At 38.1% G+C, this 27,738-nt stretch overlaps 1 protein-coding gene across 1 annotated transcript in view; it reads left to right on the top strand.

Annotated features, from left to right (window-relative positions):
- CPA6 (carboxypeptidase A6) overlaps positions 1-27,738 on the top strand; it is a 267,672-nt gene that overhangs the window by 219,844 nt on the left and 20,090 nt on the right. Inside the window, exons 7-8 of the mRNA XM_058528827.1 lie at positions 3,581-3,691; positions 4,200-4,290. Of these exons, the coding sequence (XP_058384810.1) occupies positions 3,581-3,691; positions 4,200-4,290 (202 nt within the window). The remainder of the gene's footprint in view (positions 1-3,580; positions 3,692-4,199; positions 4,291-27,738) is intronic.

Genomic DNA, 27,738 nt, shown 5'->3' with positions numbered 1-27,738 from the left:
CTGCTCTAGGCCTAGATGGTTTACTCACCAAATAATCATAAAGTTATATAACTCTCATACCAAAACCAAACAAGGACAAAATAAGAAAGGAAATTATAGGCCTATCTCCCTCAAGAATATAGATATAAATATTAACAACCTGAATCCAGCCAATATAATAAGAATATATATCATAACCAAATGGGCTTATCCCAGGAATAAAAGGATGATTTAAAGATGGAAAATTACTTATAAAATAGATCATAACAACTATATGATTATGCTAATACATGAAGAAAGATTACTTGCTAAAATTCAACATCCATTAATGACGAAAAAATAAACAACAACCTAGTATAAAACAGAATATCTTTAATATATCCAACCTTGATTTCAAAATTAATGTGACAGGAGAAGAGTCAAATATAACCAAGTCAATTTTGAAGTAGAACAACATAGGGAGACACATCCTACCAGACTCAACAGATTCTGTATAAACCATGGTGTGGTTTTGATGAATGGATACAAACCAAAGTGCATTAGAGCAATTCCACCACAAGTGAAAACTTGACATTGGACGGAGATGGCGTGCTAACTCACTGGGGAAAAGACTAACCATCCAAATGAGTGCAGTGGTGCAATTGGTCTTCTACAAAGGAAAAATAAATTAGCTAATAAATCCCAACCTCACATCGTGTAAAACACCATTTCTAGGAGGTTTAAGGCTTACATTTGAAAAAAAAACTTTGAAACAACTTTTTGAATATAGTACAATATCTTTATAATCTTAAGGTAGAGATGAGTTCTTAAATAAAATTTATACATTTAATGATGATAAAATTAAAAATTTATGTTCAACAAGGACATGATAAAAATAGGAAGCAATAAGCCCCAGAAAGGAAGACGTTTGTGATGCTTATAACCAAACAAAGGATTAACATCCAGAATATAAAAAGAATAAAAAGAGAGTTTAGTAGAAAAATGGGCAAAAATATGAGTAATTTACAGAATGACCTATTATATAAAAGCTGTTCAATATAATTTGTAATCAGAGAAATGTGACATAAAGCAAGAAAACAAAATTTCATACCCATTAAATTTTTTTTTAATTAAAAGCTTAATGATACCAAGCGTTGGTAAAGTTGTAGAGCAATGGGAACTCGCATTCACTGCAGATGAGAGATTTACTATTTAGAGAGAAAATGGCAACATTTAGTCAAGTGGAAGGCAAGTAAATCCACGACCCAGCAAATCCATTCCTAGATATATATCATAAAGAAACTCGCACACGTGTCTAGGAGAAAGGTGCAAGAATGTTCATTGCAATATTGTAACAACGAAGTATTGGAAGCAACCTAACTGTCCATTGACAAAATAACGGATCGATATAGTATGCATTTATCAATAGTGGAATACTATTTAGCAGTTAAAATTAATAAATCATCAACTTAATAAGTGTCAAAAATATAGTATTGGGAAGAAAAGCAGACTGAAGATTGACACATCATGATATCACTTGCATGAAATTTCAAAGCATACACAGTATATATTGTTCATGAATCCATATGCATGTAACAAAACATAAAATCACGCATGAAAACAATAATGTCAAATTTAAGACAGTGATTACCTTGGTGGAGGAGAGGAAAATAGGATCAGGGATGATAAAAAGGGAGCTTTAGTTTTATCTATAGTGTCTCAATTTTTTTTTTTAATATTTGATAAATGTGGCAAGATGTAGTTGGTGGGCACATAGATGTAATCTTCTTCTCTGTACTTTTTCTATTTGCTTAAAAAATATTGTAATTTTTTTCAAGGGAGTTAGTAATATTCTTTGAAATACAAAAGTATGGAGGTCACTTGCATTGGAGGAGGAAAAGGCAGGATAAGATGAAAACGCTCCCATGCAGGTCTCTAGCGTAGTCTGGTGCTTAGGTGTTAACATGATCTGTGCTTAGAAAAGATTAGACTTCCCCAGTTTGGACTGAGACAAATGAGCTACGGTCTCCAATGCTAGGAGGGGAGGGAGAGAAATTATTATGACTTTTTCCTACCCTTTCTTTCCTGCCTTGTTGCCTCAGGTCCCTTTCCTTCCATCTCTTCTCTCTTCCTCTCTAGACTGGCATGGAAAGCCACAGCTGCCTAACGTTAAGGAAGAATGTAGCTAACCCTACAGCTCTGTCTCAGCCATCCCCAGCAGGAGACTTCCTCCAAACTTTGGGGAACCTCCATTTATTAGAGGATAACAAAATTCTAGAATATGTATAATTGATCACATACCAGGGATTTTTCTCTAGTTTGAGGCATTAAATAGTTAATAGAAATTCAAGCATATATGGAAATTGTACTGAAACTATTTGGCCAACAATTTATTATTTAGTCTTAAATAAGGGAGAACAAGAGAGAATTGTATTAACATTTATCAATTTGTGTTAATTACATAGATATTTAAATTATATTTAATAAAATTGTATTTAACTCTTCTTATGTTCTTGGATATATCCCTGTATTTTCATTATTATATCTAATATAGTGATAGTTTCTAATAATAAATTATATTATTGGATTGCTCTCTATGAAGAGAATTCTTATCATGTAAATACAGAATACTGCTTATGATGAGTTCAGAAATCCTACTTAACTAGAGGTAAAAGAAGATTGAAATTTTAAGTATTAAATTTTCCAAGGTAGTATATACATCATTTAAGAATTCTTTTATTTTGAATTATGTTTTTAATACAGTAAAAATTCAAACAATCCAAATAGGTATAAAATGAAAGGTAATTCTCCTTTTCGTACATTGTCCCCCAGTCCCCCTCCCCAGAGGCAGCCATTGTTACAAATTTCTTATGTGTTTCTCTAAGGTACTTTACACATAGACAAACGTGCATCAGAAAGTACTTTTTTAAAAGTCTATTCCATAGGAATGGTATTTCAAAATGTCTGTATTCTTGACTTAGCACATTCAATGATTTTCTATTTGAGGCCAAATCTATAGTGCAGAATCTTCAGACTTGGGGTCAGGCACAATGTAAGTAAAACTCAATCACAAAGCAAGATTTCAAAGGAGCCATAATAAAGAGGACAAAGATGTTATATTTCCCATTAGACTTTTTATAGAAAAGTCAGGAGAGAACAGAGTGTCCATGCAGTAAGTTCTAAGTCTTGAGTTTGGTACCAGTTAGACATAAACAATTAAGCAACACATATAACTAGACTGTATTATGATGTATCACGTAAGGATATCAAAATTCACATAATAATTTTGTCCACAGTTGAATCTTAAAAAGAGCTAATCATACAAAAGTATATCTAAATTATTGTTTTCTTAATCAGCTTAAAATTTAGCCAGATCCGCAATTCTGCAAGAGGCTGCCCAATTAATGTTTTGCCACCTTTGCTAAAATGTTATCATTAATAAAGAGTTTGAGACAAAAGTCTCAATCAAGAATATGTGATGTCAAAGAGTATAGTTCATATTAGCTTGTAACTTTTTACCCAACGTATTATTTCCCATGGATAGACAGAATCTTTCATATTTTTCTTTCTAAATCTGTATTTGAGATCAATTTGTAAAAAAAATGTCACCTTTGTCTTTTAGGCTCTTCTAACATATAGGAGTGACCCAACCATGAGAAAAATGTTAAATCATCTGTATTTCTATATCATGCCTGTGTTTAACGTTGATGGATACCATTTTAGCTGGACCAATGTAAGTCACTTTGCCTATCCAATTGAGAAGACAGACTGAATAATTTGTAGAAAACAGAACAGGAAGGAAGCTTGGTGGTCAGCCAGCCAGTGATTCCAGTGCTATAAAAGAGAACTCTACTCCCTTCCCCATCACAGCAGCAACCTTTTGATTTCGTTTATATATTTGGCTTTGCATAAGATTCTTGTAAATAAAGATTTCTCCTTCCAAATAAATCCAGAAAAATCATTCTCTAGTCCAGCTTGTTCAATTGTGACTGTGAGGAAATGAGGCCAATAGAAGGTAAGAGATAGCAAGTTTGTGGCAGAAATTGGAGTGTGAACCTGAGTCTCCACTACTACTCCAGTCCGTCTTTCCGCCCCCCCCCCCCCCCCCCCCGCCGACTTGTCTCTTCCCAGAGGGAACTCTCCCCTCAGTGTTGTGATTCATTCACTGATTGAGCTACGAAAATGCACATGAACAACCTTTGAAGTATTTTTTCTGCACCTATTTTCTTAATTACATCTAGGATCGATTTTGGAGAAAAACCAGGTCAAGGAACTCAAGGTTTCGCTGCCGTGGAGTTGATGCCAATCGTAACTGGAAAGTGAAATGGTGCGGTAAGTTGGGGACTAATTGGGATTCATATCCAAAGGTTTCCACAGCTTTCACTCTCAAAAATGATGAGCCCATTAGAACTCTAACGTAAGACTGATGTGAAAACCTAATAGAGAAAAACACAGATATGTACATTGTAGCTGTAATTTGCAAAAGAAAATGAAAGGGTTGTTTAAAAATATGTAAATATCAAGGATTTAAATCTGTCAGCCCAATCCAGAAAATTGAAAATTTAAACACAGATGTAACAGCAGAAAACTAAGGAATATTTATCATGCAGAAACTAAAAAGGAGATCTGTGGTTTGTGGTATAAATCTGGCTGAATGTTTTTATCCTGTCACTGAGAGTAACACCGATCCTGCCTTCATCTGTCCATGATGATCAAAGCTGCCAAATCCTTGTCTAGACCCTACCTGTCTGCCACTCACATAGTCATCAGCCACGTTCCATGTTTCATTGACACTTACCTTTCAAGAAAGGAGAGGACGCAAAATAAAGAAGCAAGTACCCAAAAAGAAAGAGAGAGAAAATCGGCCATAGCTGGTGTAAAGGAGACAAAACTTTACTTCTACCCATCTTGGTCTCTTAAACAAAAAGACAGGTTAACAAGAGAAAAACAGTTTATTAACATGGGCAGCGCATATCACATGGGAGAAACCCAATGAAAAGTAACTCAAAGTGGCAACTTAGAACTCCTGCTTATGTAGCATCTGCAACAAAGAGCAATAAATTTGTAGAGAAATGACAGGACAAAGGAAAGCAATTTTAGGCTTCCAAGGGCTGCAAACTGTGAGAAGGTAAATATATGGGAGGAAACTAATGGAGTAAGGTTTGTTTGGAGTAAGATTCCTCTGGTGCTGTCTCATGGCTAAGAGTCTGTCTCCAGCAAAACAAGAATTTACATCCTGCCTTTAGGCAGTAAAGGGGTGGGGTGGGGGGAGTTTTCCTGCATTTGTTGTCGCTTAATTGCCTTCAGCTCAAAATAATTTTATGTCAAATAGGCACATTTTGGGGTGATATGTTCCGGTTTCCTTCACTAATATCGTACTTGGCAACAAGAGGGAGGGAAAGAAGAAATATTATCAAAATGCAGTTGTAAGAAGCTGCCCTTTTGCAGAGTCCTTCCTTAGCTCCCTCAAAATGTAGACTGTTGTGTAACAGAAAGTCTTCCATTAGTGCCTTAGAAATGAGGCCTATCACAAAACCACTCATTTTGGGTTCTATATTAGATGCCGGTCCTCCCAACCCCACCAGCGTCAGACTGAATAACTGGGCACGGGCTTAGACTCCTTCCATGTATCCCTCCAGGCAACCTCCCTTAGCCAATTAGATTTAGCAAATAAGAATATGGTAGAGCATAAAGAATATGGCTCTATAATATGACAGATATGGTTTGATTCTACCACTATTAACTCAACAATTTGGGTGATTTTCTTTACTCTATCAAATTATAGTAATAATTCCCCACCTCATAGGGTTCTGATAGGAATTAAAGGAATTTGTGTATGGTTAATGGCTAATTCAGTCCTAGCTGTAAACAGAGGTCTAAATATCAGTGATCTATCCCTTCTCTCCCACCCTCCAGAACAGTCAATTCACCTCTGAGCCGTAGGTCAATTGTTGGTAAAACAACAGGCATACCTTGGAGATATTGTGGGTTTGGTTCCAGACCACTGCAATAAAGCGAATATCGCAATAAAGTGAGCCACACAGATTTTTTGGTTTCCCAGTGTGTATAAAAGTTATGTTTACACAATACTGTAGTCTATTAAAGAACAATAGCATTATGTCTGAAAATATATGATGTACATACCTTAATTAAAAATACTCTATTGCTAAAAAATGCTAACCATCATCTGAGCCTTCAGCGAGTCGTAATCTTTTTGCTGGTAGAGGGTCTTGCCTCGATGTTGACGGCTGCTGACTGATCAGGGTGGTGGTTGCTGAAGGTTGGGGTGACTGTAACAATTTCTTAAAATAAGACAGCAATAAAGTTTGCTATATCAATCAACTCTTCCTTTCACAAATGATTTCTCTGTAGCATGCGATGCTATTTGATAGCATTTTACTCACAGTAGAACTTCTTTCAAAATTGGAGTCAATCCTCTTAAGACCTGCTGCTGCTTTATCAACTAAGTTTACGTAATATTCTAAATTCTTTGGTGTCATTTCAACAATTTTCACAGCATCTTCACCAGAAGTAGATTCCATCTCAAGAAACCACGTTGTTTGCTAATCCATAAGAAGCAACTCCTTATCCATTAAAGTTTTATCACGAGATTGCAGCAATTCAGGAACCACTTCTAATTCTAGTTCTTTTGCTATTTCCACCACATCTGCAGTTACTTCCTCCGTTGAAGTCTTGAACCCCTCAAAGTTATCAAGAAAGTTGGAATCAACTTCCAAACTCCTGTTAATGTTGATATTTTGACCTTTTCCCATGAATCATAAATGTTCTTAATGGCATCTGGATGAGGAACCCTTTCCAGAAAGTTTTCAATTGACTCTGCCCAGATCCATCAGAGGACTCACTATCTATGGCAGCTTATAGCCTCACAAAAGGTATTTCTTAAATAATAAGATTGAAAGTCGGAATTACTCCTTGATCCATGAGTTTCAGAATGGATGTTGTGTAAGCAGGCAAGAAAACAACATTAATATCGTTGTACACCTTCATCAGAGCTCTTGGGTGACCAGGTGCACTGTCAATGAGCAGTCATATTTTGAAAGGAATCGTTTTTTCTGAGCAGTAGGTCTCAACAGTGGGCTTAAAATATTCAGTACACCATGTTGTGAACAGATGTGCTGACATTCAGGCTTTGTTGTTCCATTTACAGAGCACAGGCAGAGTAGATATACCATCATTCTTAAGGGACGTAGGATTTCCGGAATGGTCAATGAGCATTGGCTTCAACCTAAAGTCACCAGCTGCATTAGCCCCTAATAAGAGAGTCAGCCTGTCCTTTGAAGCTTTGAAGCCAGGCCTTGCCTTCTCTTCTCTAGCTGTGAAAGTCCTAGACGTCATTTCTTCCAGTAGAAGGCTGTTTCATCTACAGTGAAAATCTGTTGTTTAGTGTAGCCGCCTTCATTAATGATCTCAGCTAGACTGTCTGGATAACTAGCCACAGCTTCTACGTCAGCACTTGCTGCTTCACCTCGCACTTTTAGATTATGGAGATGGCTTCTTTCCTTAAACCTCATGAACCAACCTCTGGTAGCTTCAAACTTCTACAGCTTCCTCACTTCTCTCAGCCTTCATAGAATGAAGAGAGTTAGGACCTTGCTCTTTGGTTTAAGGGAATGTTGTGGCTGGTTTGATCTTCTATGCAGACCACTAACACTTTCTCCACATCAGCAATAAGGCTGTTTCACTTTCTTATCATTCACGTGTTCACCAGTAGCACTTTTAATTTCCTTCAAGAACTTTTCCTTTGCATTCACAGCTTGACTAACTGCTTGGCACAAGAGGCCTAGCTTTCAGCCTATCTCGGCTTTCGACATGCCTTTCTCACTAAGCTTAATCATTTCTAGCTATTGACTTAAAGTGAGGGACATGGGACTCTTCCTTTCACTTGATCACTTAGAGGCCATTGTAGGGTTATTAATTGGCCTAATTTCAATATTATTATGTTTCACGGACTAGGGAGGCCCGAGGAGAGGGAGAGAAACGGGAACAGCTGGTGGGTAGAGCAGTCAGAAGACGCACAACATTTATAGATTAAATTGCCATCTTACATGGGCATGGTTTGTGGCACCCCAAAACAATTACAATAGGAACGTCGAAAATCACAGATCACAGATTACTGTAGCAAATATAGTAACAATGAAAACGCTTGAAATATTGCAAGAATTACCAAAATGTGAGACACAGACACCAAGTAAGCAAATGCTATTGGAAAAATGGTACTGATAGACTTGCTTGATGCAGGGTTGCCACAAACCTTCAATTTGTAAAAAATGCAATGTCTGTAAAGCACAGTAAAATGACATTTGTCTGTACCCCTTTCCTTCAGTAGAGTGTTGTGATGATGAGCCATAAGGTAAGCTTAAAAGTGTTTGCACTTACAGGGAAAGAAAAAGCATTGCATAAATACTATAAAGTGGTATTATTGGTGGCTGTTTAGACACAGACATTTTTTTTCTTCCACCTGGACCAAGAAAACAAACTTCTTCTTTTTTATTTTTTTTTTGTGAGGAAGATCGGCCCTGAACTAACATCTGCTAATCCTCCTCTTTTGGCTGAGGAAGCCTGGCCCTGGGCTAACATCCATGCCCATCTTCCTCCACTTTATATGGGACGCCGCCACAGCATGGCTTGCCAAGCAGTGCATCGCTGCGCACCGGGATCTGAACCGGCAAACTCCGGGCCGCTGCAGCGGAGCGCGAGCACTTAACCGCTTGCGCCACCGGGCTGGCCCCAAAACAAACTTCTTTATGTTAACTCCCTACGACCACTAATTTTTTAAAGTTCTCATCTTTCCCTCTCTCTGATGGAACTATTCTTCATGCTTATAACTATGTGTCCATTTCACTAGCTGGCAGGTACCTGCATCCATACATATGTCATACGTATGATGCCCACAGTCATCTGAGTGAGTACACTGAATGGGTAATTGAGTTGAGTAACACTAGCAGGCCAACCAGCTCTGCCTGTGTAAAGTTAGATTCTTGTTTATATCCAGTTACAAATAAGTGTCCTGCTTCCCTTTGTTCTGCTTCCTTTACCCAGCTTGTTTCCCTCACACATATGCCTTCTTTGATTTCTTTCTAGTTCCAACTGTGGTCCCAACTAGAATTCCTTTGATTCTTCCCATATTTAAATCATTCTGATTCTCCCTGTGAGTCAACACTCATAATGTACAAGGGATTATGTCAAATATCAGTTGCAAAATAACCTTGATAGACCATTGTAAGTGATGTGGAAATGCAGACAGGCTGACTGGGACCATTTCTCCCCTATCCCCAAGGTCTCCCAAGTAGATTCAGTGGATCTAACAGGACTTCCTCCCTCACAGCATCAGATCCATCTCTCTACAGCTATTTGCTTGGTCAAGGGGACAATGAACCTCACTGAAGGGACCACTCTTAGGTCAAGGGCACTGAAGTAAGTGAAATTCCTAAGTGAATCTTCAAATAAACATCCATAGTATAAATGATATAGAAATTCCCAGCACCATGCAAAACACTATAGAGTCAACATTGAACTGACAAAAAAAAAAAACTGTTTCTTTCTCTTAAGTCAGTGAGTCTCAAATTTAAAGAGTAAAACATGAGACTGCTTTTTACGATGAAATATCTGTGGACTCCCACATGACAGTATTACGCTTTAGTGCGTTCAATGTGGCATAGACAAACAAAGCATACACATAGAAACAGGTGCACATTTCCAATACTTCCTAGCTCCCACTGGGGGCCTTCAGGCCATGAAATGAATATCATTGCTCTGCAAGTCCAGCAGAGGGACTCAAGATGTCAGAGTAGTGGTGGGAACCAAGAATAAACACATACATTTTATTCATTCATTTGCCAAAGTTAATTGAATTCCTACTCTCTGCTGGGCACTGTGGGGTTTTTTCCTTCCCCTATGCACTCTTTTAAGAGAATGCTGCAAGCACTTCTTTTTCCCAATTGGAATAAATCCAGGAGAGAGGCAAAGGGTTTGGATGATATCCATACATAAGCTTTAATTCCTGAATAATTCAAGTGTTGCCTAAACATAAATTACTATTAGGACAACCTACAGAATGGGAGAACATGTTTGCAAATCATACATCTGATAAGGGACTTGTATTCTGAATATTAAAAGAACTCTTACAACTCAATGATAAAAAGACAACACAATTTTAAATGTACAAATGATTTGAACAGACGTTTCTCCAAAGAAGATATTCAAATGGGAATAAGCACATGAAAAGGTGCTCAACATCATTAGCCATCAGGGAAATGCACATCAAGGTACCACTTCACACCCACTAAGATGGCTCTAACAAAGAGAGACAACAACAGGTCTTGGTGAGGGTGTGGAATAATTGGAACACTCATACTTGCTGGTAGGAATGTAAAAATGATGTGACCACTTTGGAAAACTGTTTAATAGTGCCTCAAAAAGTTAAACGTAGAGTTACCATATGACCTAGCAATTCTACTCCTAGGTATATACCCAAGAGAAATGAAAACATTTGTTCATATAACGACTTGTACATGAATGTTTATAGCAGCATATTGCGTAATAGCCAAAAAGTGGAAACAACCCAAATGTCGATCAACCAATGAGTAGATAAAATATGGTATATCCATACAATGGAATACTATTGGGCCATGAAAAAAAGGACCGGCACGTGCTGCAACATGGATGAATCTTGAAAACATTACGCTAAATGAAATAAGCCAGTCACAAAATACCAAATATTGCATGATTCCATTTACAGGAAATGTCCAGAATAGGCAAATCCATGGAGACAGAGAGTGGATTGGCGGTTACCAAGGGCTAGGGAGAGGGGGAACTTGGGAGTAACTGCTAATGGATAAGGGGTTTCTTTTGGGGATGATGAAAATGTTCTGGAATTAGATAGTGGTGATGATTGTGAATATACTAAAACCCATTGAACTGTACACTTCCAAAGTGTGAATTTTATGGTATGTGCATTATAGCTTACTAAAGTTGTTATAAAAAATTTTAATTACCATTTAGGAGCAAGTTAGGCACTTAACTGAAATATAAATACTCTTTTTAGAACACTCCATTATTGTAAATTAGGTGTAATATGGAGAAAATCATATTTTTTAGCAGCCCAATCACATTTGCCCCTCTCCACATATGCCCTTCTCCTGCCAACATCTCCTCACTCTATTAAAAAAAAGGGAGTTTGTTTTGGTTGGGCAAATATATTGATAGATCACCTGAGGTGAAAAGGGAAACTACTGCATACTGGTCGTTTTCGCCAATACCTGTGCAAGAACACTAGGTGGTCACCTGCCTGCTTTCTCAGAGGATGAGTTCCCAGCCGAAGGCCTTTGTTTTTCAGAGAGCTACTCGAGCTGAGAACCTGAACTGAATCCCTATAAAAATATAGGGGATTTCAGACACTAAATTTGGGGCAAGAAGAGAGAAAAAAGAGAGAGGTAACATTGTTAGAAAATCTAGAAAGAGACTTTGGAACTTAAAGACGTCTAATGAGGATTTTAGTTAAATTTTCCTGTGAAGTATGTAAATTCTCTTCAGTGTTCCGTAAAAACCGCCATTGGTAATATTCAGTACAATCTACTTCACTTTCTTTGTGGAATTGAATCTGCTATTGGGGATGTTAGGAAGTGCTGAATCTGGCCTCAGGTAAGCTCAGGGAGACAGCACATCAAATTTTCAGAAGCATGGAACTCACAACAGGAATGCACTCATAAGACAGTGAATGTATTTGGAGATTTATAGACAAGAGTTGGATAACTTTGGGCTGGGAATGACATATATAGGATTAAACATCAACCAGATGGTCAGAATAGACCCTTAAGATCCCTGCCACCTCTGTTAGGGGTGATTCTAACATATTAGACATTAATCCAGTTTTAAATCAAAACAAATGTATTGAGCACCTTCTACAATGCAAGAAGATGTAAATTGTATCAGAGAGTCCTGAAAGACTTAATAAGTTCTTATCTAATTCCCAAGGAATTATTTGGGATTCTGGAGAAATATAAAGGGAAAATCTATTCACTTATCCTATTTGCTTTACAACCAATTTAGTGTAAAAAGATATATTAATCACCTAAAATCTTCTGTGGAAGTTGGTAGAAAAATTTAAAAATTAGAGAATCAATGAGTTAAATTATTATGCTTAGTTGTGCTTTTTACAAAGAGAGTACAGGGCCTAGAGTCCTAGAAATTCAGAAATTTAGATCAGTTGGGGTCTGTTCACTGGTGATGTTGATATACAGCTAACATTTATTGACGACTCATTATGTGCCAAGCATGTGCTAAGTGCTCGAGATGAATTTCTCATTGGTAGTTGCTATTATTCTCCCTATTTGACTGATGAAGAAACTAAGATTCAGACAAATTCAGAAACTTGCTCCAGATTACACAGAAGTTGAGACAGAATGAAAAGCCATGTCTGACTGACTCTAGTGCCCCCGTTTCTAGCCTTAGTCTGACCCCTTAGGGATCAGCTTGACGTGAATGGTCATTCCACTTTGTTCGAGTTAAACAATGTGTGGCTGCAAAAGAGTAGTTTAAGGATCAAAAGAATAATAGGACTGTTTTATCCAAAATTATGAAACACAGACAAGAGAAAGAGAGAGACTGAAAACACATGGTAAGAGAGAAGGAAAGGAAAATTCCCCTGGTGCTGTTTCTGATCTTGGGCCAACTCATACTGTGCAGGTAGTTTGAATTTACACGTGATGTCAGATGTGTGATCATGAATTCTCTGGGGAGACATTTTTCCCCCCAGCCAGAGCTTGATGTCTTCCCATGGAGGCAGATTTTTTTTGTACCCACACTTTCACTGCAAGTATCCCCCTTTGAGTGTCCCAGGTGTATGCCCTGGTCTTGTTCCCCCTTCCTGCATATTGAGGATCCAAATCCTGATCCCCTGCCTCTACTGCATGCAGCCACTGAAATGTGCCTCTGAAATCAGCAAACACCCCAAGAATGGCTGCAGCTTCTACTTCACCTGTTCTCATTCCAGTACCCTCTAAATGTTTGTTTTCTGAGGAACATCTTAGAGAACTCTGCTGTGTATTTCAATTGATTTACTGAACACTTAGAGGTATTTATAGCAGGAGATTTTGCCATAGTATCTACCACAATTCTGCCATATTGCCAGCAAACCCAGCTATCATTTTAGACATTAACACAATTAGAATTAGTGTTGGCCTGACTTCTTGATGACGGTTTTAAGACCTTCTATCATCACCACAACTGTCTAAAACAATCCTACCTGTACCTGATCCTACAGAACCTACCAATGCCAGGCAACTTTGTTTTTTGCTGCCTCCTACAAGTAATAAGACCACAAGAGCAATACTCTCTCAGTTTCAAAATAAAGGTTTCAAAATAAAAGTCTGTAGCTTTAAGGTATTTCTTACTCTTATTCCAAAAGTTGTTTTTTAACTCTTTCTATAGTAGTCCTTTTGACATTTGGGGAGAGCTGACAATGAATGCTGAAACTTCAGAAGAACTAGTTCTCATTGATTTTTCTGGTTTAGTTGTTATTTTAGGCATTTTCTTTTTAAGTTTGTCTTGTAATGAAATCTGTATTGCATGTCATGGATACGTACCCTCCATCCATTCCAACCTCTGTCTAGTGTGCCTTCCTGTACTCCTGAGGCCAAAAAGACAAAGACTGCATTTCCTAGAACCCCTGACAGCCAGGGATCTGGGTGGGATTTAGCTTCCACCATTTTGGTGCCCTCACGTGAGACTTAGAATGTGGAGGTAAGATGGAGGTCAGTTTCTGTGGCTTCTCTTGTGCCTGCTGTGGAGCACCAACGGGGAGGGGTGTGGTTTATCTGAGGCAGCTTCCCCATCTTGGCTTTTCCCTGAATGTGCTGCTTCCTCATTTTAGAGGAGGCAGGAGCCCTCCTGGTAACATGCACCTTGCCTCTTGAAGTCATCCACGAAGGCTCAAACTAGAGTTACTTTCCCAATGACTCTGACAGACGTGTAACACCTTATTTAAAAAAAAAAAATCCCTCTGTTTAAACTAGCCACAGCAGATTCTGTGCCCTTTCATGAAACTCTGACCAACAGAGTCTTTCACGAACACTTCATTTCCCAGCCCACATCTATTACCTCAGCCAAGAATTTTATACTTTCATAAGCTTTTTCTGACATTTAGTTCAATTTTTCTTTGTTTTAATTATTGCTACTATCCTACTTTTTCATATTCAGTTATCATCCTTACTATTTTAGCCTTGTAAAATAATGTACCTACTAGAAATATTAGCAGGCTATTATCGCTATCTCCTTAGTATGACTTAGCTAAAGAACGTATTGTCAGTTCCTTTCAGCGCTGCTCTAATTCATCAACCTTAAGCATGTTTTTGAAAACTTCATTCTTTCCAGGATAGAAGATCAAGAGGCTAAACTGAAAATCCTTCTGTCTCTAAGACCTAAAGAAAATACAAAAAGCACTCATTTTCTTCTCTTGCTCTTCAAACATGTGTTTCCCCGCTAATACACCACTAAAAGGAGCTATTTTATCTTTTGTGAAGGCACTCTTGAATCCTATTTTTCCTAATCCAGATACCGATTTTATGCAAAACTCACTTTGTCTCCCTGTTTCATATTTCATGTTCCTTATGCAAGACACACCAAATGCTTTTTAAAATGAGCTTCATGTAACCACAGATTAACGTTTGGTACTGATTGTATGTGTGCACACAAAATGATATATTGTTGTTGTACTTCTCTGATCATTCTTCTGGGTAAATAGGTAAGAATTTGCATGTGAAGGACAATATCTTAGTTTATTTATAACATCCATTCCAGCATCATGAAAAAATATCTTTGTTGAAGTTTTTGAAAATGATGTTACAAAGTTTAAAAACCTTTTACCAATAGCTCATTTTTGAAAGTCACTGAAGTTAAGTGGCATATAAAAATGATGTCTTTGCAGTGAGGCATGATGGAGGTGACAGAATCACTCCCTCGGCTCCTGGGACACTGAGCTACTGATTTTTCGTTTGGTACTGATGTTTAAGTCCAGTAATTTTATTGCACCTGTTTTAGCAGGTAACCCTCCCATGCTGCTCAATGTCTAGGAGGCTTCTAATCTCGCCTTGGGCATATGAGTAAAGTTTTTAAAGCTTTTATCTAATCTACTAATTCTTGTTCTACTATGCTGGTTGCTTTTCAACATTATTGCATTTCTGAGTTCACCAAAAACAAACTACACCCTCTGATAATTTTCCTCCAGCTGTCTCATTTGCATTTGACAAGTCATGTTATTTTTTATTTTCATAAATTTCATGCATATCTAACTGCTTTGAATTGTTGGTCCTTGTTACTGTTTTTGATACCTCATAAGCATTACAGCATTATGTTCTTTCTGGGTCACTAATGTTGTTAAATATTTTACTTGTTTTCAGATTCCCAATTTCCTTTCAATCTATATGCTTATTTTTAACTCAACCTCCTTTTGAAGTAACTTTTCTGTTATTAAAACAATCTCTTTTGAATGCTATTCTTACATGCAGAAATAGGAAAACAATGATATTCTTTTTTATCTACCACTTTTTATGATTGTTTGAAAAGAGGTGATATGCTGAATAATGACCAGAGACACACGGGCAGTTCACCATGCCTTTATACTGTCTTCTAGAACATTTCCAAAACTACACAAAACCCTGGTGAGCTGCAGAACCCTAGTGGTCCAGGAGAAGTAATTAGGTGCCCAAAAAAATAACTGTCTTAGTCTGTTCAGTCTGCTATAACAAAATACCAGGGACTGGGTGGCTTATAAAAAACAAACATTTATTTCTCACAGTTCTGAAGGCTGGGAAGTCCAGGATCATGGCGCCAGCAGATTCAGTGTCATAGATAACACCTTCTCACTGTGTTCTCATATGGTGGAAGGTGCTACGGAGCTCTATGGAATCTCCTTTATAAGGTCACTAATATCATCCATGAGGGCTCCACCCTCATGACCTAATTACTACCCAAAGGCCCCACCTCCTCATACCATCACATTGGGCATTAGGATTTCAACGTATGAATTTGGGGGTGATGCAAACATTCAAACCATAGCAATAACTGACACTCACAATGGTAGTATTTTTAAGTTGTAAGAAAAAAAGATTTTTTTACAATGTAAGAAAAAGTACCAAATATGTTTTATGTAGTTGCCATCTCAGAGGTTATCAGATACATGACTACATTCATTCATTCATTCATTTATTCAACTACTATTTACTGAGCTGGTTATTGGGAAAATAGCAATAAACAAAGTCAGGTTATCATACATGTTATGAAGAAAAATATAATATCAGAAAAAGTAATAGAGAGTGGGGAGGGGGACAGGGGAGTTCCGCTGTTTTAGGTGGCAGAGGGAAGACCACTCTGATAAGATGAGACTTGAGAGCAAAGGAGGTCCAGGGAAAGACCGGGTAGAGGGAACAATAGTGTAAAGGCTCTGAGTTGGGAACATCATTGGAGTGTTTAAGGAAGAGCAAGGAGGGCTGGGAGGCTAGAGCTGAGTGAGGGAGGAGAGAGGGGTGGGAGACAAGTCAGAGAAGTAGCCAGAGGCAAGATGATACAGGTCCCGCATCTTAGGAGGGACTTTGGATTTTGCTCTGAATGGGATGAGAAACCACCAAAGAGTTTTGAATTGAGAAGTGACAGGATCTAACTAACTTTTAAAGATAACTATTCTGGCTACTCTACCAAATGGATTGTTGGCAGATATTGGGATTCAAATTACACTTTCTCATTTGAAAGCACTGCTTTCAAAATATAATAAAAAGTCTAACCTAAGAATATTATTATCCACATCTTTAGACAACCTGGCATATACCACAATGAATTCTAAATGTAAATATATCTTTATTATGTAAAGAACCAAGTGTTATTAAAAGGAACCAAAATAAAGATAAGCAACAATGCGAGAAAAAAATATTTGCAGGAAATAGCAGAGAAAGTTTTACTATCATTTTTATATAAACACTTCAGAATCAAACATTACATAATAAAAATAATTTTTAAGAGTCCATATAAAACATAAAGAAAAATTCCTGGACTTTAGAAGCTAAAATAAAAAAAAAAACCAGAGTTAACTCATGAAAATAAACCAACATGCTCAAATGGGCTACTTCCTAGTAATCAAAAACAATAATAAAAAATAAAACAAGATAACATTTCATCTATTAAATTATTCCCCCAAAATGTCTAATGTGATAACTTAAGCTGAAAGCAATGGTCAAACTGGGAATAGCATGTATCGCTGGGGGGTTTAAAAAGAAAGTCTACCAACCACATCAAAAACGCATTCATTCCTCCATTCATTCCAAAAAATGGGGGGCCAGCCCGGTGTCATAGTGGTTAAGTTCACACTCTCTGTTTCGCAGCCCAGGGTTTGAGGGTTCGGATCCAGGTTGCGGACATATGCACCACTCGTCAGGCCATGCTGTGGCGGCGTCCCATATACAAAATAGAGGAAGACAGGCACAAATGTAAGCTCAGGGCTAGTCTTCCTCAACAAAAGGAGGAGGATTGGCAACGGATGTCACCTCAGACCCAGTCTTTCTCACACACACACAAAAAATGTACTGCATCATTCTACCTGCCTCACTGTGCTACACACGTGGGAAGCAGAGACAAATCCAACATATTCCCTGTCCTCGTGGGGTTTAACATCATTGAGGTTGGAGTAGGTGAAGAGAAGGAAGAGAAAGAGGGAAGGAGAAAGAGGAGTGGAGGGGGAAGGAAGGGAGAGAAAAAAATGAAATGAAATGTTATAGATACTATGTAGAAATACGTATGATATATATAGATATATAAATATGGTACAGTGGAGATATAAAGACAGAAGGGATCAGTTCTACTTGATAAAATCAAAAAAGTCTTCATAGAACAGATAATAGCAGATTTGAATATTAAAAATATACTTGTCATCAGATAAACTAAACCGTGGGGCAGAAGGTAAATACAGCAAAGGATTCAGAGTTAAGAGGCCATTTCAGGTACGGGTAACAAGTATATCTTTGAGGAAAATGTGCAGCATGAAACAGAATAGGGTTAGGTGGCCATGAGTGACTGGAACAAAGGATGACTGAAAAGACTGGTGAGAAATGAGACAGGAGAAGCTCCCAGGGTATAGTTCATGATGGACTTGCTGAGATTCAGTGCTGTGCTGGAGTCTAGGGATTTTATTCTAGAAGCCGTGCCTTTTAAACTAATCTGAGGTTATATGTATATGGAGCTATGTCACAGAGAAAGTCACAAAAAGTCATAGCACACCTTCAGGGCATATCAGTTTCATTTGAAGATTTCAGAAGGAGAATTATTTTATTTTAGAACAAACACAAGTACATAATTGAGTGGACTGGACAATTCACATGAATTTTTAAGGTAAAACAAAGGTTTCAAAGAAGTTATGGACTTACAGTCTATGTTGACTTTGCTTCTTACGGGTATGTTGATGGAAAAGTTTGACAAACACTGGATAATTGGGAGCCTGTAAAGGGAGGGATAATTGGGAGCTTTTTAAGCTGGGAAGAAGATGACTGACCTCTGAGTGTCACTTGAGCAGGAGTGTCAGCCAAAGGCCTGGTTAGTAAATTACGGCAGGATCATAATCCAGGAGGGAGTCACGAGGATGGAGAGGAAAGGTGCACGCGAGAAATATGGGAACAGCAGCATTCACTTACACCCCCGTGAGACGCAGACGATGACAGTCAGAGGGAAAAGTCTAGGATGACTCCACTTCCCGCTAAAGTGAGTGGTAGATAGAGGTGTCATCTATCAAGATTTGGCATCTAGTAAGAGGTGAGGATTTGGTGGAAAATATGAGTCCGATTTTGAGCAGTGGATTTGAAGTGCTTGTGGGAGTCTAGGGGAAGATCTGCCATAGGTAACGAGACGTAGACTTGGAGTATTGAAAAGGTTCTAATCTGAACATATAGGCTCGTGGGTCCTTAGCACACAAGGAGCAGTGGAAGCTTTGGGGACAGATCAGACTGGTACACGTGAACAGTGAAACGAGAAGAGAATCAAAGCAGAACCTCAAGCCTGTGTAAACCCTTTGGTCTAAGCATTCCTTTTTGAAAATACATTATAAGGAAACAGAAAAAGATGCTGACCACAATGTAATTTATAATTAATAATAAAAGATTGACAACAACCCAAATGTTGAATAACAGGTCTATAGTTAAACAAATTAACACATATTCATTCAGTGAAATTTTAGGAAGCCATAAAAAGGGATAAGAATTTCATTTAAAAATAATTAAAAAGCTTATGATATCGAGTCTAATTCTAGCTATATAATTATTTTTTCACCGTGATTACAAATTCTATAAAATATATAATGATGATTCCTTATGAACATGTGACAGATAAGTGTGCATGATACATACACATTTACATACTAACACAGGAAAAAAAGACTGGGAAAAAATATACCATAATGCCGGAATTGGAGGACTAGTGTTGTTTGTTTTTCCTTTGAATTTTTTCTAAAGTTAATTTTAGAATTCCACATTAAGGAACAATTTGCCTTTAATAGCATATATTTTTATTTTTCCCATACAACCTACAACTGATTAGCCAAATGACCAATCAAGCGACATGATTTTTTTAAAAGATGCATATATGGGGGCCAGCCCGGTGGCACAGCGGTTAAGTGCACACGCTCCGCATTGGTGGCCCGGGGTTTGCAGGTTTGGATCCCGGGCACACACTGACACACCGCTTGTCAAGCCATGCTGTGGCGGCATCCCATATAAAGTAGAGGAAGATAGGCACGGATGTTAGCCCACGGCCAATCTTCCTCAGCAAAAAGAGGAGGATTGGCCTCGGATGTTAGCTCAGGGCTAGTCTTCCTCACACACACAAAAAAAGATGCATGTATTGAAATGAATCCCATAGATAAATACCATCTAAATATATGATCTTGTTGCCACTATGAGACTTTAAGTTAGGCCACCCTACTATACCACTGAGAATTTAGCAAAACTCCATAGAGGCACAGGAGTCATTCAACAAATATGTACGAGCACCTAATATATACAGGTACTCTGGATGCTACTTTAGAATGTTTTTTCAGATCAAGGAAACAGTTTCTAATTTTCTTTTTCAAATATATTTTTCTCTACCTATGTTCAAATGACACTTTAAATAAAAACACCTTTTCTGACTATCTAACTTGGACCTATTGATATTCTTATAATTTTATTATACACCAAAGTTTCATGTGTTAAAAGACAGAGAGAAAGAATAAAAATTCGAAGGATATGGAAAAACAGGCAATATTATACATTCCTGCTGAGAGTGTGAATGGGTACAACTCCTGTGCAAGGGTATTGGGCAATGTCTATCAAGATTGAAAAATACGCATACTTTTGACTGAGTAATTAATTCTACTTTTAGGGATTTATCCTATTGCTGTACTCGCATATGTGGAAAATAACATATGTACAAGGATATTCCTTGCAGCACTCTTTATAATAAGAGATGAGAAGCATCCCAAATGTCCATCAACAAAGGACTAGTCATGTAAATTAGGCTACAATTATACAGTAAAATAGACAGAAATAGCCAGAATTAGACAGCTATTTTATGTACTAATATAGAAAAGTCTCTAGGACTACACACGCACACACATAGTTGAACAAAGGAAGATTTAAGATTAATATATATAAAGAATACTGCTATTTTTGTAAAAAAATTTTTTTCACAGATAGATATAATAAAACTGGCTCTTTGCTTACAAACATGTAGACTAACCCTGAAATAATACAAGAAAGTAGTGATTGCTTCTGGGGAAAAGAAATGGATGACAGATGAAGGAGGGAACAATTTCCATGGTATAATCATGTGCATCCATTGGTCATTCAAAAAAATTAAAAATAGTAAAAATAAGTCAACATGCTTTTCTGAAAAACCTAAAAGTAAAATTTTGACCAAAATCAAGTTCCAGAATGTACTACCACCATTCAAAGAACTTCTTTGCCTTGCATATTAGTTTTTATTTAGCTTAATTTGTTATTATTAGTAAAACACGGGGGAGTGGGACCAAAAAGAGGCAGCTCATGGGCCTATAAAGAAATCATATTACTTATATTCCCTCCACCACCATTCTTCATTGCCCTACTCACCACCCCAATGAGAAATGGCAAAGTAGAGTCCCCACTTAATTACACATTATCTAATCTGAGGCACACCAAATGCACTGCCCTCTACCCCTCTGGCCTCCCTTATCATCTCTTTGATAGTCCCCTATCGTTCCCATATCATTCCCCTTGGTATCCCCAGGTGTTGGCTGTGAAATAGTTTGAGAGGAAAAATTAAGTTTTACACTGATTCAAAACATTTTACAAAAATTTATCACTTCATTATGTAGAGAAATAGAAAATGTATATCAGCAAAAATATTTTAATGAATGTGACATATTTCATTAGAATACAATATCTGTTTTCTTATACTGCTATCTATTTAAAATGAGGTTCTGGGGGCCAGCTTGGTGGCGCAAGTGGTTAAGTGTGCGCGCTCCGCTGCAGCGGCCCGGGGTTCACTGGTTCGGAGGAAGATGGGCACAGATGTTAGCTCAGGGCCAGTCTTCCTCAGCAAAAAAGAGGAGGATTGGCAGATGTTAGCTCAGGGCCGATCTTCCTCACAAAAAAAAAAAAAATGAGATTCTGGCATGCCATTCTAGTCTGTGTCATTCTGAGAAAGAGATTCCAGAATGGCCTTCTAGCAAGTTCTACAATAAAAAATAGCACTAATTCATCTCATTCACTACCTTTAGATTGGGAAGGTACATTGGCAACAATCAAAGACAAAGCAGTAATATGATTCAAAACTTTTGATTCCCTTTTCACTTTATGTATTCTCATTCTCAAGTATATTCTTATTCTCAGGTATAATTTTATTTGCACATATTTTAAGGGTATGTCACGGAGCTAAAAACAACATCATTGTTCAGGCTCTTGTGCAATCTCTTACCTTTTATTACAACCTTAAATTATAATAAAACTGACCTTAAAATATAAAACACAAATGGAATTTTGCTGTGATAGACCAAGAGGGCCCTTGCTATAGGGAAGATTAATTCACTCAATAAATATTTATTGAGCGTCTGCTATGAGCAAAGCATGATGTCAGGCAAATAGGAGTACTGTTCAGTTCTTGTTCTTGGGAACTAGCAGTCCAGGGAGGGAGAGCGGCATGTAAACAAGCAGCTGTGATCTGAGGCCACATGAAAGCTGATAAATAGAAGCATGAATGTCACAGAGGAGAGAGGAAAGAGAAATTCTGACTGGGGTGAGAGTGAGAAAGCTGCAGACACGTGGCTTTTGAGCTGAGCCTTCCGGGCGTGGAAGGTTTGTGATAGGTTTCAAGAGAAGAGGTGGATAGGCTAGGCTGAAGGAAGAAGAGGAACGAAGGCAGAGAGGTGTGGGGAGTGAGGATGGGGCAGCCACCAGTGCGTGAAGGGGGGTCCTAGGGCTGCAGCTGCTTGTGGGGTATACAGAAGAGAACAGGAGCCTAAAAATGTTCAGTGGGCAGGAGCTGGATACCATGCTGAGGGGTCGGCACTGATGCTGTTGTCCACAAGGAGCCAATGAGAGTTTTGGGGTGGGGCTTGGCGGAATAACGTGATCTATTTGTGTTTTAGAAAAGTGCTCTAATTGCAGTGTGAAGGATGGATTAAAGCATATAATGGCGGGGAGACCAGGCGAGAGGCCATGGTCGTGTCCAGGTGAGGGATTATGTATGCCAAAATTAGGATAGAAGATGGGAGGAGAGAAAGGAGAAGACGCTAGAAAGGTACAGTCATAGAGCACGATGCCTGACTGGAGGAGAGAGGGAGGGAGGGGGACACTATGGAGTTAAAGAAGACTCTAAGATCTTTAGCCAAAAATAATAATTCCCCCATATATCTAGTTAAAGGGCTTTGACCCAAAAAACAAAGAATGTTAATAGAGAGAAAAGAGAAAAAGAAGAATTTTCTGGAGGCATCCTCTAATCTGAATCATATTAAAAAATTCATTAATTTATTTAATAAATATTTTTAAGGGCAGTATGCTAGGCATAGGAGATACAAACAAGAAAAAGATCTAATTCCTGCGCTCAAGAAGGTTGACAGTTTAGTAAAAATACAATTACTTTAAATACAATTACTTTAAACTGTGCTGAATGCTGTGTGTGGATAAACAAAGGGTGTTTATACGAGTGTATTCGTTTCCTGTTGCTGCACTAACAAATTATCACAAACTTGGTAGCTTAAAACAACACAAATTTATTTTCTTACAGCTGTAGAAGCCAGAAGTCTGAAATGGATTTCATCAGGCTGAAAGTATGGCGAGACCATATTCTCTCAAGAGGCTCTAGGGGAGAATCGGTTTTCTTGCCTTTTCCAGCTTGTAGTGGCAGCTGTATTCCTTCCCTTGTGATCTCTTCCTCCACCTTCAAAGCCAGTGGCATAGTATCTTCTCTCTCTGACTCAGCCTCCCTCTGCTTCTGTCTATAATCTGTCCAATAAGCCTTTTCTTCTGTCTATAATCAAATTTCCCTCTTATAGGATACCTGTGATTACATTTACCCAGGATAATCTCCCCATTTCAAGATTCTTAATTTATCACATCTGCAAAGACCCCTTTCCATATAAAACAACATTCACAGATTCTGTGGATTAGGACCTGTCAATGTTTGGGGGCCATTATTCAGCCCACCACAAGGGGTATAGGGGAAAGGCCCCTAATCCAACCCCTTTATCCTGAAGGCCGTAGTGAGCCACTGGAAAGTTTTAGCAGAGGAATTACATGATAAGATTTGCATTTTAGTAAAATTAATTCAGGACTTCTGAGGATGCAGATTGAAGAAGAGCCTGGAGTCAATGAACCCCTACAATAATTCAGGAGAGTTTAGACTAAGACAGCAGTAGTTGAGTTGGGTGTATTGAAGAGAAATTAACAGAACGGCACCAACAGCTCTTTGCAGATTGTTGACTGCAGCAAATGATTTCTGCTTTGGGCAATCAGGTGCCATACACCAAGATTTGTAATACAAAAGGAGAAGCAGACCAGGGAGAGGGTTGGAGGACCTTAGGCAGGGAGGGAAATTTTTATCTAAGAAAAAGTGTGTTCTGAGAATTAAACAACTTGCTTGCAAACTAAGTTTTAGATTACAATCCATTCTTGGAGACTGCCTCTAAGAGCAAAAACAGAAATCAATTAAGTAACACAACTTTTATTACTAAATTTTATCCTCACATCCTTAGAACAGAATCTAAAGATGTTAAGGAAAAGTAAGTATGTAATTACATTGGAATTCTTTTTTTCATCTGGACTATAATCATAAACTCAGTGCTGTAGCATTTTAGCAATCATTTTCTAATCCAACAGTTCTTGGCCTTTTTTTCCCACTACCACACACCCAGTTGATGAAATCCCAGTCCTATGGTTAATTCCAAGCACACTCACTCTAATTTACCTTTTCTCTTCCCTGTTACAAGAGTATATAAGAATAAATTGAGTTATTTATTAGAATAACTAAACCAATTTTTTTAGTTAAATAATTTTATAACACGTAACTAGCTACTATGAGACAACCCCCACAACTGATAGCAATGCATTGTCTGATAGCAACACCACCTGAGAACCACTGATTTGGGTCCCTAATCCACCCAGGACAAATACAGTCAGAGCAGTGACATGCCTGTCACTGAGCTCATTCTGACTGGACATTCTGTCCAGAATGACTGTCATTCTGACAGTTCTGACTGGAGCCTGGTCTTGTGAATTTCAGCCTATTGCTGCTTCTAGTTCTCCATCCTTCTCTAAAGACTACCTTCCACTGCATTTTACCATCCAGAGGGCCTAAGGTCCATGGAGGCAACAAAACTTGTTTTGTTCCTTAATTAAAATCCTTTTTTTCCGAGTTCCATCCATCTTGAGTCCCATCGAGTCTCTTTGCCATTACAGCCTCCCCAGGGCTCCTAAGCCTCCCTGCTCTCCCTGCCTCCTCTGTACCCCCCATGTGCTTCGTCTGCACTGCACACTTTACGATTGTGTTGTATCCTACATTGTCTTGTGCTCTAATTTCCTCACATGTGCACGTCTTGTCTCCTTTCTAGATTTATGAGGTCCCTGTAGAGTTTCGCATCTCAATACTCAAAAACTAAAGAGGTGATGTATGGTCTGAAAGTTAAATTGCTGAAGGGTGCAGAACAGAGACGTATGCTGTTTTATTTGACAAGACTAAAATCTCTCCACTCTGCACTGAAGAGATCTGTTATATATTCTGCAGTTCTGTATGTGAATATGGGAAAGAGAATTTTGTCTCAGCTTCAGAAACAATATATTGGCTCCCATAAACTAAGGAAAAACTAATAACCTTTAGATTCTGATGCTCCTAAAATCTATAGAGGGATGACTTTGACGCTTCTTGTTCCTTTCTCCCAGAAGTCTGTTTTATCATTGTTCCCTGGATATTGACTCCTTTTTTGGTGTTTTTTTACTTGTTTCCTTGAAATGCTGTGTCCTGGTACTTTAGCTTTTGCTATCTTGATCTTCTATAGTACAGCAGATGTTTCTGATCAGAATCTGTGTAATTGAGTCTAGATCTGGACAGGACTCTTCAAATTGTGTATCCAACACAGCTATTTAAAATCTCAAAGGGACTTACTATTCAACAATATTTGTGAGCTGTTTCTTTGCATTTTGGTAAAGCCTAGATAGTGCCCCCAAAAGGCTATAAATAAAATTACATTGTTTTAGTGGTTTTCTTTCCACCTGAATTAATTTATTTCCATCTTAGAGGCCCCACTATTCAGGATTCTATTTTATTTTTTAAAGACAGTTTTGATATAGAAGATGAGTAAGGCAAAAATTCAGAGAGAAACACTGGCAGAAAGAGTTTTGAATGTGATGTCCCATTCTGCTGTGAATCGATACTTAATCTGTGGTAATAACATTGGCAGGATGCCAATCCATAAAGTAAACCATAAAATGCTATAGAACATTCCAGTGTCTAATGTGCTTCTCAGGCAAACAGCAGTAAATCGAGGCATGGCCTTTCTTAATATTATACAGTTTAGCTCATGTATGATAATCATGAGCTTTTTCATCTTATTATGTACGCAATACTGGTCAAACACTGGGACAGGCCCAATTGAGTGAGGAAATGGGTATGTATACAATTTTAACATATGATACTAAGTTTTATGACAAATGCATGTAAAGGGTGTTATAGGCACGTATAGGAGAGGCACCTAACCCAGCCTAAGGGCATTGGAGAGATCCTGAGAGGAAGTGGTAACTAAATTGAGCATTGAAGGATGAGTAAACTTAGACTGAAGAAAAGAGATGCTTCACACAAAGGGAACAGCATGTACAAAGTCATAAAGGCAAAGGAGTATGGAACCTTGGGAAAATGACCAATAGTTTAGTAGGAATAAAGGTAGAAGGTTTAAGACAGCCTGGTAGAAGCTAAAATTTTAAGCAGGCCGAGCAAAAACACATCATGAAGGGCCTTATAATCATGTGGTCAGAGGGAGGGAGCATGACCCTCTGAATTCCAAGAAAGGGGAAAACTATGTAACCTTGAAACTATTATAGAGCCATGGAAAGTACATGAAATTATCTAGTAGATGATAAAATACCAGTTACAGTCCTATCTGTACAGCAACAGGGCAAAAATCACAGATTGTTTTTTAAGACAGAAAAAACACTCACACAAGATAAGCTATAATACATACCAATACCAAATTCAGACATTTGGATCACACTACTTCTAGGGCCGTTAAGCCATAGTAAAGATTTCAGAACTTTATCGAGAAGGCAACTTCTGAAGGATTTTAAGTGGCAGAGCAAAAAAGATTTATGTTTTTAGGAGATTACAATGATATTGTTGAGAAGGCTGAATTCAAGGTAGGCCAGACTGAAGGCAGGGAACTATTCTGATAATACAGGAGAATAACAATGAGGGCCTGAACTTTGTTGGTGGAAGCAGGCATAGAGAGATTTAGCAGGTAGGATCAACAGAATTTGCTCTCCAATTGGATGGAGAGATGAGAGAGAAGAAAACCTCTAGGATTGCTCCGCCTAAGTTTCTGACTTAGGCCAGTAGATGAATGAAGGAAACATAGGTTGAGAAACATAGCAAAAGATCAATTTAGTGGGTAGCAAAGAGAAAGATGATTTCATCTAGGAACACCTTGAGCTTTCACAGCCTCTGAGACAAGCAGATGGAGATGTCCAGAAGGCTACTATATACATGAGTTTGAAGCTTGATAGAGATTCAAGAGTCATTGACTTGCACTAGATCCCATCCCCACTTGCTACTCAAGAATATTGTTCCAGGAATTATCCTATCTCTTTAGTTCTGTTGTCTGGTTGGTTGGTTTGTTGGTTGTGTTTGTTTGTTCTTTTGTTCTCTATTGGACTTTTTCCATCAGCCTAAAAGCATGCTATTATTCCTCCCACCTGAAAAAAATCCTTCTCTTGTCTCCACTTCTTCCACCAGCCCCATTTCTTTGTTCCTTTTTGCAGTGTCGAATTACTCTCCTTCTAGTCCCTCTTAAGCTCACTCCACATAGTGTTATACCCTTACAACCCTTACAGGTCCATCAAACTGTTCTCCACATTGCTAAATCCAATGCTCAAATCTCAATGTCATCTTACTTGATTTCTCAGCAGCATTGACAAAGTGGATCCTGCTTTATTTTCCAATACATTTAGCTTCACTTGGCCTCCAGAATATTAAACTCTCTTCCAAACTCATTGGTTGCTTGGTTAT

This window comes from Diceros bicornis, chromosome 33, assembly GCF_020826845.1.
Source record: "Diceros bicornis minor isolate mBicDic1 chromosome 33, mDicBic1.mat.cur, whole genome shotgun sequence".
Lineage (NCBI taxonomy): Eukaryota > Metazoa > Chordata > Mammalia > Perissodactyla > Rhinocerotidae > Diceros > Diceros bicornis.
This window is presented reverse-complemented; position numbering and strand designations above follow the sequence as displayed.